The 13,108-nt window shown below is 40.6% G+C and overlaps 1 protein-coding gene across 2 annotated transcripts; it reads right to left on the bottom strand.

The window, feature by feature from the left end:
• Nucleotides 1-379: 379 nt before the first annotated feature.
• On the bottom strand, nucleotides 380-12,820 carry LOC124125690 (ankyrin-3-like). Of its 2 annotated transcripts, XM_048391961.1 has the most exons (8): nucleotides 12,566-12,820; nucleotides 9,697-10,706; nucleotides 9,025-9,153; nucleotides 7,826-7,983; nucleotides 7,084-7,198; nucleotides 5,642-5,777; nucleotides 3,010-3,719; nucleotides 380-2,910 (listed from the first exon to the last, which is right to left on the bottom strand). In XM_048391961.1, the coding sequence occupies exons 1-8, from the start codon at nucleotides 12,747-12,749 to the stop codon at nucleotides 1,177-1,179; spliced, it is 4,176 nt and encodes a 1,391-aa protein (XP_048247918.1). In that variant the 5' UTR covers nucleotides 12,750-12,820; the 3' UTR covers nucleotides 380-1,176. The 2 variants fall into 2 exon arrangements, with proteins under 2 accessions (XP_048247918.1, XP_048247917.1); XM_048391960.1 differs by having other exon boundaries at nucleotides 380-3,719.
• Between the last annotated feature and the right edge of the window lie 288 nt (nucleotides 12,821-13,108).

The following is a 13,108-nucleotide window of genomic DNA, read 5'->3' as shown; positions in this document are numbered from 1 at the left end:
ACCCGTTCCGTTAGTCGCGTCTTACGACAGCAAAGCCGCCATTTATGGCAGGCATTGGTTGCTGAAGACCTAATTCTACCAGATCTTCACGGGTCGGATATTGTCTCTACTGGCGTGTTCTGGTCTTGGTAACTTATTCATTTTAAATTTAAGTAAGTTCGGTTATCAGTCAGACAAATTGATATAAATCATGTTTTTCAACCAATCAGATTAAAGAACACAATCTTATTTTTAGTATTCCAGCCTTGAGTTTCACACAATGTACCAATGTGGGGAATCGAACTCCCAGAGCCACCTCTTCTCCCCAGAAGATTAAATGATTTAACAGAATCGTATAAACATTTAAAGTTTTATTTAAAATATCCAAAAAAGAAGAAGAAATGTTCAACATGGTATTTATTTTCTAAAAGTGTGCACTTAGTTTGTGAGTTTTACAAAACCATTTATGACTCATAGGATAAAAGCAATTATTGGGCGCTATAAGAATGATTTCAATCATGAATCTATAACTCGGGGGGCACGGATGCGCTGCGATTTGCTGTTCAGAGTTGCGTCCCCTGGGCACTGAATCTATAACTCAATATTTGACATTGATAACATAACTGAAAGAAGGTCATGTTCAGGTATTAGACACAAGTAACTCAATAACATTTTGTAATTTAGCTGAAGGGCACCAAAAACATTCTCTGAATATTTCTTTTTACTATTCAAAGCATTTTAAATATCATTGAACAGTAATACAAATCAGACAAGTATTTAAGGGAACGTTTCATGTTTTATATGAACCTCTGTGCATGAAACAAGGACAGTTGCGAAAACTGACATGGTAGGCAACTCCTATCACCTTCTTGCAACAAATAAAAATCAAACCCGAAAGCGGACATAAAATCCACGTTATTTGTATGGCGCTGTTCTCCATGCACAAGCATACTCTAAGCTTAGACATTGAAAAGTCTTCACTCAAAAATCATTCTCAGCTCAATGGAGAGTAGACAATCAAAAGTACCTGTAAGCCGCTAGAAGGTTAACAACCACATTGCCATCTCATCCTACCGGGTACCCGCTCACTGCTGGGTGGAAAGAGGCACAATTCGAACAAAGTCACTTGCCCAAGGAGACGCCACATGTGTTACACGTACTTCAGACTGTAATAGTAGTACTAAAGTTGGCTATTATTTACTCTTTATTCCATCCGTCCTTGTCCTCAGCTGTAATACTTCCACCTCTCTTGACCAGAAGTGCAGCTACAGATTCATGCCCATTCTGACAAGCTAGATGTAGTGCCGTCCATCCGTCCTTCTCCTCAGCTGTAACACTTGCACCACTCTTGATCAGAAGTGCGGCTACAGATTCATGTCCATTCTGACGAGCTTGATGTAATGCCGTCCTTCCGTCTTTGTGTTCAGCTGTAACACTTGCACCACTCTTGATCAGAAGTGCGGCTACAGATTCATGTCCATTCTGACAAGCTAGATGTAGTGCCGTCCATCCGTCCTTCTCCTCAGCTGTAACACTTGCACCACTCTTGATCAGAAGTGCGGCTACAGATTCATGTCCATTCTGACAAGCTTGATGTAATGCCGTCCTTCCGGCTTTGTGTTCAGCTGTAACACTTGCACCACTCTTGATCAGAAGTGCGGCTACAGATTCATGTCCATTCTGACAAGCTAGATGTAGTGCCGTCCATCCGTCCTTCTCCTCAGCTGTAACACTTGCACCACTCTTGATCAGAAGTGCGGCTACAGATTCATGTCCATTCTGACAAGCTTGATGTAATGCCGTCCTTCCGGCTTTGTGTTCAGCTGTAACACTTGCACCACTCTTGATCAGAAGTGCGGCTACAGATTCATGTCCATTCTGACAAGCTTGATGTAATGCCGTCCTTCCGTCTTTGTGTTCAGCTGTAACACTTGCACCATTCTTGATTAGAAGTGCGGCTACAGATTCATGTCTATTCTGACAAGCTAGATGTAGTGCCGTCACTCCATGTGTCGTTACTGCTGTAACACTTGCACCATCCTTGACCAGAAGTGCGGCTACAGATTCATGTCCGTTGTCACAAGCTAGATGTAGTGCCGTCCATCCGTCCTTGTCCTCAGCTGTAACACTTGCACCATTCTTGATCAGAAGTGCGGCTACAGATTCATGTCCATTCTGACAAGCTTGATGTAGTACCGTCACTCCATGTGTCGTTACTGCTGTAACACTTGCACCACCCTTGACAAGAAGTGCGGCTACAGATTCATGTCCGTTGTCACAAGCTAGATGTAGTGCCGTCCATCCGTCCTTGTCCTCAGCTGTAACACTTGCACCATTCTTGATCAGAAGTGCGGCTACAGATTCATGTCCGTACTGAGAAGCTAGATGTAATGCCGTCCTTCCGTCTTTGTCTTCAGCTGTAACGCTTGCACCATCCTTGACCAGAAGTGCGGCTACAGATTCATGTCCATTCTGGCAAACAAGATGTAATGCCGTCCATCCGTCTTTGTGTTCAGCTGTAACACTTGCACCATTCTTGATCAGAAGTGCGGCTACAGATTCATGTCCATTGTGACAAGCTACATATAGTGCCGTCCATCCGTCCTTTTCCTCAGCTGTAACACTTGCACCATTCTTGATCAGAAGTGCGGCTACAGATTCATGTCCATTCTTACAAGCTAGATGTAATGCCGTCCGTCTGTTCTTATTAACAGCTGTAATGCTTGCACCATTCTTGATCAGAAGTGCGGCTACAGATTCATGCCCATTGTCACAAGCTAGATGTAATGCCGTCCTTCCGTCCTTCTGTTCTGCTGTAACACTTGCACCATTCTTGATCAGAAGTGCGGCTACAGATTCATGTCCATTCCGACAAGCTCGATGTAATGCCGTCCGTCTGTTCTTATTAACAGTTGTAATGCTTGCACCATTCTTGATCAGAAGTGCGGCTACAGATTCATGTCCATACAAACAAGCTAGATGTAGTGCCGTCCATCCGTCCTTGTCCTCAGCTGTAATGCTTGCACCATCCTTGATCAGAAGTGCGGCTACAGATTCATGTCCATACAAACAAGCTAGATGTAGTGCCGTCCATCCGTCCTTGTCCTCAGCTGTTACACTTGCACCATTCTTGATCAGAAGTGCGGCTACAGAGTCATGCCCATTATCACAAGCTCGATGTAGTGCCGTCCGTCCGTCCTTTCTCTCAGCTGTAACACTTGCACCACTCTTGATCAGAAGTGAGGCTACAGCTTCATGTCCGTTAGCAGAAGCAAGAAAAAGAGCTGTTGTTCCATTTTCACTTTTGTCGTCAACATTTGCCTCGCTATTGATCAAAATGTGCGCTACATTCTCATGTCCATTTAAACAAGCAATGTGGAGTGGATATGTTCCTGCTAGATACATATACTCCGTACCCAAGACAGGATTGTACAATGTAAGTTGAGCTCTATTTTGTACGTCGCCCGTCCTCCTGGAAATCAGATCAGAGACAGCTTCAACGTGACCGTTTTCACAGGCACAGTGCAAAGGCGTCCATCCTCGGTCATCGGTACCTGCTACATCCTCCCCCTGGTCTATCAACAAGTGCATGCGTCTAATATCACCGAGGCCGGCTGCTTTATGCAAACTGTATCTCGTATCATCTATGCTGGTCGACATATTGACTATTGTATACGCAAACGCTCTGGCATTCGTTGACGCTGGATTATTTGTCAGCTTTTCACATTGAGACTCAAGCACTGCAAGAAGGACAACGATATTTCAAATACAGAACCAAACAGGTTAATTCATCATTTAGCAATATATTTGAAATAAACACACTTTTAATCATTATATCTTTTAACGCTTACAATGTTTAGTACTTGAATCCTTGAATCGACATTAAAGAGATTTTGGCTTTTGTACATGCTGTTTTCTTTGTAAATCTATGTATCAACAATAAACACCATTTGCCAACATATAAAATTCACATATATTGGATGATCCTCTATGACCGTTCATGAGCATGTGTTTTTTAATCCCTATCAAATATCAGGTGTCCACGAAAAGGCGAACATAGCCTGTCCTGCTGGTGATACACATCACAAACACATGCAAAGGCAATTCAATTGGTAATCTGCGAAACATGGTAACATATGGTACAAGTGAAAACACGGAATTTAGGAACATATTTTAATAGTTGTCTTCCTTTATCATAATCGACATACAACCCCTCTATTTTGTCAAATCGGGATTTGTTAAATGTCCTGTGATAGCAATATTAATATTAACTTTTTGCCCATTGCGAATATAGATGTCCGGACACTTTCCAGTTTGCCAGGCTTCACTCGTACTTGAATAACAAGAAATATTACAAACATTTCACAAAAACCTGTAACATGTACGATGTACCTGCTTTAATATTTCACTTCAACATTGGAAATAATACCAGTCGTTACTTCATCATTAATAGCATGTGAATAATAAGTGAGTGAGTGAATGACAATATTCTCTCAGCAATGTGTCAGCAACGATGGTTGACTGATATCTGAGACTCTGATAGAAGGAATTGCGCAAAAGTAATCAAAACAAGCAGAGGTCTGTGACCTTTGGAAAATGGACAAATTTTAGGAATGTGCAGTCAAGTGGAATTGCAGAAAAAAAGGATTTATATAACAACGCCAAAAGCCATCCATGAAGATATGAATACAGCACTAGGGAAGTATGTCCCTTCTTTGCCAACATAACGAGTTAGGCAGCAGAGTTTGAGTGTAACAGGGAGTGCCTTGAAGACGACCCCCGTCCTCGAAGGCCTGTGAAGTCAGCAACACCAGAACTGATCCCGAGAACCCACGTTGTGGTGATGACCGACCGGCGAATGACTCAGCGTAATATAGCTAATTCAGGAGCAGTGGATTCGCTACTGGTTTTTTAGTTTTTCGAATAGCTGGAAACAAGCCAGCAGCGGGTGTCAATCTAATAACTCACGTTAATGTCTCTAAGCATTTTAATGCAATTTGTCTAATATATAATTATTCAGTAGTATTGAACTACTTAAAAACCTAACCATCAACATGCTTGATATTCAGTTCAGCACAACACATGTAACAAATATTAGCTCCCATGTTTGCCTGTAAAAGGCGACTATGCTTGTAACGGGATCGGGTGGTCAGGCTCTCTGACTTGGTTAAGCATGTCAGCATATCCCGATTGCGTGAATCGATGATCATGATATCAATCACTGGATTGTCTGGTCCAGACTCGATTATTTACAGTCCGCCGTCATATAGCTGGAATATTGCTGGGGGCGTATTGAGTGGGGCGTTAAACAAACATTTTAACTGAACCGCTTTAGGAATTGTCCCTAACTTGCGTCTTACAGTACATAAACGTGGTACGACAATGCTAGATTTAACGGGAAACGAATAATAACAAAGTTTGCTGACATAAGAAGTACGCACAGTGGTACGTGGGTTTGGACATTCTAGTTTTGTTGTGGGATATATATTGCTATCGGCAGGATATGTTCACCTTGTCGTGAACATACTATTTGGTAGTGATTCATAAACACATGCCCATGATATGGTCGACTCTGATTGTGTACCATGAATATGGAATGGGTTTTGTCTTTTGTATGTATTTAGGTTTTGAGGTATATTTGGAAAACAATATTTATACTCACTATGTGTGTCAGTATCAGGCGGAATATGTTCACCAGCATATTCTCGCAACCTGCGCCAGATGTACTTCCTGTACCAGACAGTGTGGCAGCTTCTCATGACACTGGGAGGCACCTCCGACAGTACAGCTTCTGCTGCCTGTAACAATATAGAGCCACTGGTGACGAATAATTGACAAAAAAATAAAGCACTGTTCTTCAGTGTTTGACCCCTAAGGTGTCTATAGTGGCAGTATACGGTGTCATATTAGGTAAGGAGAAATATATTGGGCAAGGCGTGTTTCCGATACAACCCTCTAATGTAATCACAAACGTTAACAATGGAATAAATAATGATAAACAAGATAGAATTATAATAAAACTGACCTGTGTTAACAGGAGTCTGCTGTCAACTGTAACTTGATAGCAGTCCGCTTATCCCTAACAATGGACTTCTATCTGGTCTATTGCTATGTGACGTCATTGGCGTCGCGTTTTTTGTTCGTGACGTCATCTTTTATTATGTTCAATGACGTTGGTATTTGTAAATCAGTGTGTATTCGTAAATCAGTGACCTCTGTTGTGAGCCTTTTTCCTCTATAATTTTAGTAATAAAGTCACGAAAGTAGTTCTAAGAATTGATGTCTCTGCACATCACAATTAATTTTATTAATACACAAAACCGTGTCAAATAACGGATTTCTGTACCAGAATATTCTTGTGAAATATGTGAAGTGGGTGTATGAAAATCCAATATGGCTGTTACTGACGGTATACGGTCTCATATCAGGTCAGTGGGGTGGGGTAGCCCAGTGGTCAAAGCTTTCACTCATCACGCCGAAGATCCGGGTTCAATTCCCGGGTACAATGTTTGAAGCCCATTTCTGGGGTCCCCTGCCGCGCTATTGCTGGAACATTGCTAAAGGTGGCGTGAAACCAACCTCGCTCACTCACTCACTCAGAGCCTTTTTCCAACAGCATGACCCCGTTGAATATGAACGCAAAAAAGTCCAATCTCGATTTAGAGTGCCAGAATACATTGTACACATGGAAATATATTATATTTAAAAATAAAAGCCCACATTGTCATTTTGCTTTTGTTTTTAATACAAACGTACTGTATCCCAAAACTTGTTAGAACTATGGAAATTTAAGTAAACACATATCGTAGAAACTGATCAGTATATTAATACTGATTAAGATACTACTAGAAATATTCAGTTTTGATAATGACACATTTGAATGGCAAGTACCCAAGCATGCTCATGCGATTGACAATTGTAATATAGTTCCAATGCTGGGTGGAATTTCAGAAAATTTAGTGAAAAAAGAGTAAATGTGGAGAAATTCAGACTGTATATTGAATAGTAACGATTCATCATATTTGGTTGTGTATTGCTCTTATTATTGATATTATGCAATTATGAAAGAGAATTATATATCTTGTTCTCATCTAGTTTACGTACCATATTCACAAACACGCCACAGCTATGTCCATCTCTTTGACTCAGTACTGGATATTCTGTCTTTGTCCATGTGACCACTGACCCATCACCTCTCCTCAAACTGCGAGTATATTTTCTGAAATAGATATAGGATTTAGTTAACGAAATCTATTTGTTTCCGCTGCCTCAAACCCACCTACAACCTAGCGCTATACATTTAGGACTGATTAACTATACATGTTTGTAGCTGAGCCAGATTGCAGCTTTTGTTACAAAATCGGTAGCAGACTTTCATCAGTGTGTACCTCAGCTCTGGTCAGCGCAGTAGTCTTCATCAATTGTAGGCTGGGAGTTGACCACATCACCTGTTCGGCCAACCCACCTACAGTGTTGTTCATAGAGAATCTCACCCGAGTGTCTTTTAGAGTAAAACATATCAACGAGTGTTGATATATTTGACATCAAAAGACACAAGGGTGAGATTAAATTTATCACCCAACATCATTCTGCCAGCAGTTTCAGTTTGGAGCAGTTATAAGCAGTGTCTTAAGTGTAAAAAGTATTGCTAACAGCTTCAGTAGCAGTAATTAGTGATGTGACGTCATGGTAACAATGACGTCACTATGGATGCAAAACAGTGTGATGCACTAATGTTGCAGCAATTTCTACAGTATATATATATCACTTGATCTCACCCAAGTGATATCAGTTTTGGATGATAAAGGTTTATATCTACATATAGCTGGCCACGCCCTCAAATTACCTCCAATGTTGTATAAGTTTGTCCCCTACATCAAGGACAGGCTTAGAGTTGACCACGCCGACTGTTCCATCCTGGGCATTGGCGACCAGAAGCACCCAGTGTTGATTCAGTGGCATGTTCACTGGCATCAGGATCCACGTGTAAGTTCCAAGTTCCTCCTAATATACAATAAATCCGCAAAATCATTGCCATAATTAAAACAAACACCTTGAATGATACCGACTATATCACGAGCATGTGCTAATAAATCACTAGCAAATAGTGAAAATACCAGTTCGCAAAAAGGTGACCGTATTCTGTCCACCGGTGGCACCCGTCACAAACACATGCAAAGACAAGTCAACCGGTCGCCCGAGAAACACCGGGACATAATTATTGTACAAGTCAAAACATGGAATTGCATCGGGTTTGTCACTGATGCAAAACATTTTAATGTTTTTTAGACTAATGCCTAGTCTCCAAAACAGGAAAGAAGCACATGCATTTATATTTAAAAAAGGAGCTCCACTGAGATGGGGACAAGCTAGAATGTTCAAAGGGTTATGTCGCTTTAATTTACAGTAAAGGTTTTGGTGAAAAGGAAAATAATATTGTCTTGAATGTTTTACCCTGATCAAGCAAGATTCATTTGATGCTCTTTAAACACATAGGCGTATGTCTATCTACAGACTACTATATTATAATTAACAATAAGTTCTTTTCCATTTGACCAAGTTTACTGATATTAGCATATCCATACGATTACTTTCCTCTGATTTGGATAAACGCGCATGGTATTTATGTTGAAATGGCTATAATATTGAACATTTCAAACTCAATAACCAAAGTGGTAAATGTCTGAGACCTGCATCACTTCTTGCTTTCCTCCCTCATTAATCTGACACACTGTGAAATAATTGGAACACTTTTCAAAGCGGTCATTAAACCTCGTTACAACCGTAGTTTACTGTACATAGCATGTTGACATATGTCCAGTGAGGATATTCTTGAAAAAGGAAAACTGCTGCTCTAGACCTTCGATGAACTGTCTACAAAACTGACCTCATATCTCTTTGAGCCTAAAGTAGATGCTAAACAAGGATCCATAACCGAATCGAAGATCTTCAAATGTCTCTTTAATTTCCATCTTTGGACGAAAACCTTATACCAGTACTTTACTCATCCCTTTATACAATGTACATGACTATGCTCGTCCATACCTTGAAGGGGTGCACGTCATACTCGTCTTTCTCCCAATGGTTGACAAGGAAGGAATCAAGTACAGCGCAGTGACGGCTGTGGATCCTATTCCACATGGTCTTCAGGACATGCATGTATGCATTCATCACCTGCAATGGAGGTTAAACTACGGTTATAACGAACACGCTTATAACGAACTGACGGATATAACGAACTTTTTTTGGTCCCGACTATTTGCTGTAGTTATGCTGTATAATGCTTATAACGAACTACAGTTATAACGAACTAAAATTAGCAGTCCCTTTGAGTTCGTTATAACCGTAGTTTACTGTATACAAAACCCCTTCGTCACGTGTTACAACCAGCAATTTAGAAAAACATTATGGCAACATATATCCTGTCTGAACTGCTCAAATAACGATTAAGCGAGTTAATGTTACTTGGTCTATGAGCAATTTTAACTATTGGAACAAATGTTTTTATCATCTATCAATATTGTACAATTTTCATCTTTAATAATGTTATTCCTGATATCATTATTTGACATTTGACCGACCACGACCGAGAAGGAAGATGGTCCTGGTCGATTTTTACACCTTTGATTTGTCCAAGTAATGTTAAACTTTTAGAAAGGATTAAAATTATATAATACATAAAGAGCAAAATATAAGCTACGAAATCGTAAAAATTACCTCATCGCCAAGCCATGCTGTTTGATCGAGGAGATGATTCCTCTGTATGTTGTGGGGCCCCACCTTGCACATCTGAGGATCCGTCCCATCGTCGTCATCTGTCACGGCTTTGTCACCCATCACATGCGGTGGATACATATAGAGGGTGTCAACAAACTCTGTGATGTCCGTCTTCATGTGATATGCACCTACTATGACAGCAGATACCAGTCTGTCATACGTCTCCTTGCACTGGTCTTCGCCGAGAACATCCGGGTTAAGTCGTGACCACTTCAACCTGCCACTGACTTCTGTGAGGTCATTTCTCCATTTACAGTCGATGTCAGCGATTAATGATAAACATGGACTGTCAAAGGTAGGAAATCTGGTGCTTTTCTCCCAGTATTTTGTCTGGTTCAACACACGTCTTGCGATAAAGATATGAGTACGTTTGTTCAGCAAATATTCGGTGAGTGACCTGAAGTTGGTCGGTCTTTCATCATGTTGATGACTAACACTTTCGGTGGTTATGATGTCTATCAAATTGTTTTCAATTACTCGTTCGTTTTCTGAACGTTTAGGAGTTTTCACACGATTTACCATATCAGGGTCATGTGTCCTTTTCCTTGAGCTAACTTCATCTAAGGAGGCCAGGAAAGTAGGAGAGTTAGTATTTGCACGATCATGATCACATTCCATATCCCTGGTCTCCGAATCTCCACCATCTTCATCTCCAGAACCAGCTATTCTCGCGTAACTGTTCACTATCTGGGATTCATGGTGGAGGGATGTATCCAAACGCTTCTCATATTTTGGATCGGATAATGCTACTGTGCATTTCCCAATGTAGTGTACTAATATATATTTCACGTCTCCCTCGAGCAAGTTGTATGCCTGTCGTTTAAAAGCCTCGGTGGTGGTGCCATCACTTTTATAAGCCACGAAGTCCTGCTTGAGAACCTTGGGTGCAGGTTTAGGCTGTTCACGAGAACCATTGTGCTTGAAGTAGCAGTTGTCATTTTCCCAGGAATCTGTAGAGCAATAATAACTTAACTTAATGATTAAAAGACGTCATTTCGGTCGGTTAGGTGTTAGTTTCGGTTATTTATTTGGGATATATATTTGGGTTATATATTTGGGATCTGCTGCAATAAAAATAATTCATATAATATACATACAGATTCGATCATGTTTTCCCCCTAAAATTCGCGTTAGTTGATTCAATGTTTCCTGGTTTATAGTTGGTATCTGCTGCAATGAACATAATTTAATATAAACACAGAATCAAGCCTACATCCATGTCCACCATCAACAGAATTATCAATAACGAAATATTATTAAGGACACAATGGGAAGGATATAGACAGTGTCTACTAATGACGAATCTGGATGTAACGTTGTTCACGGCAAACAGTCTCAATCCAAATTTAAACGGTTCTAAGTCGACAAAAATTGTGAGTTTACATTTAAATTCAAGGTGGCTTTCTTCAGACCAAAGATGACAAGAACACGTTCTAATTGATGAATAAATTGAAACTTGTAAATATGAGACAATGTAACAAATATCACAAAATGTTAAATAATGTTGCCACAATATTATGTACAAGGGATTTACAGTACAACTGCTACCTGATCAGTACCGCACATGCAATCAAACTTTCTTAGTGAATATTTACATAGCTTTCGGCCCAAAAAATCAACACATTGACAATCAACTTCCTCGTATGTTCTTTTAGTGCAATTCTTGACTTGTTTTGTTTTTCTGCATCAAAAGTAGCGTCGCGAAAGAGAAACTGCCAATGCTATTCAGCGTACAATGTTTTCATTATCACTGCGTAGCTACGTGCATTGATCTGCAACCTGAATCAATACAAAGAGCTTGGTAGTGCGTTGCATGGCCTCAGATCGGGGTGCTATTTACGAGTTGCAGTCGGGAACGTTTTTTTCATTACAGGTAACACGAGTACGTATATTCCCTTGCAAGATCCGGCTCATGGCCACGAAGCGCGATCGATGAGCTGTCATTCCCTATGTACGTGTTGACTGTGTCAATAGCGGGTTATATTTAAACCTTACGTGTGTGTAAATTTAACTGATATCACGATCGCGATCACAGCATTCTAGTATGTGAACGTTTAGTCAACTATATTTGTATTTTTCATTGGGATCAGTGAGTCTAGTAGGTCATCTCTACATTGTGAAGGCTAAAGCATGAGTAAAGTAACATTTGGTAAAGTGGAGTGGTGGCGTAAAATGGCGTAGGTCTTCATAGGTCATCGACGTTTACAAGCCTAGAATCACAAAAAGGACAAATCTGAGATTCGAACCCACGACTATTTTAGAAACAATGACTACTCTCCTTCCAATTGCCGCTCCGGGTTTTTTTGTTTTTTGGTTGCTTGTTTTTTGTTTAACGCCGCACCAAGTAATAGACCAGCTGTATGACGGCGGTCTGTAAATAATCGAGTCTTGACCAGACAATCCGGTGATTGATATCATGAGCATCGATACACGCAATTGGGATCGACGACATGCATCAACCAAGTTAGTGAGCCTGACCACCCGATCCCGTTAGTCGCCTCTTACTACAAGTGTTGTCGCCTTTTACGGCAAACAGGGGTTGCTGAAGACCTATAAATTCTTCTCCGGATCTTCACTGGTCTGTGGCTCCTTTGACTATTTGACACCTGCTACTTGCTCCCAATACCCATCCATACGACCCCATCACACCACAACCCACAACATGTCACATTACAATAAATAATACAAATAATAACATTTAGTGTTTCATTAATACCTATTTCATTATTAATCCTCCCTTTATTAATACTCATCAGATTATGCATTTTTATTTATGTTTAAACTTCAAGACATGCACTCTTTAACCTACCTTCCGCCGAGTCTGCCTCCACCCTGTACAAGTACCCGTCTCCTCCATGGGGTTTAGCAGGGGGTGTTACTATAGCCCGTGTGTCATCAGGGTTCTCCAGTATCTCCAACACTTCAGTGAGCTTCAGTGCCTTGTTCTTCCTCGTGAAGTACGGAGCTGCCACCGCTCTGTCCTCCCTATCCATAGCTCTGTCTACTCAATGTCTGCTGTATGACTATGTCCGCGCATCCTTTTGTACAACGCATAAGGAAAGAGAAACTAGGACTGTAGTGACGTGGCACTTGATATACGACATGACGATTGGCTGCCTGTAATACGGGTACAATCAATGAATACCGCTCTGCTGTAACGCCCTGTTCACAGTATACATTATACACATCCATGTCATCATATCCCAAAGCAGAACGGTTTGAATAAACAAGGAAACATTTGACGTCAGGCAACGGACTATAGCTTCAGATTCATGAACCCCTGTAATACAGATAGACATGTTTATGTAAAACGTTTAATTATTTTCATGGATTTAATGCCTATGATATCCGG

Source organism: Haliotis rufescens, unplaced genomic scaffold, assembly GCF_023055435.1.
Source record: "Haliotis rufescens isolate VD_foot unplaced genomic scaffold, xgHalRufe1.0.p SCAF_103, whole genome shotgun sequence".
NCBI classification, from domain to species: Eukaryota; Metazoa; Mollusca; class Gastropoda; order Lepetellida; family Haliotidae; genus Haliotis; species Haliotis rufescens.
The sequence above is the reverse complement of the archived record's forward strand: the minus strand, read 5'-3'. Positions and strand labels throughout refer to the sequence as shown.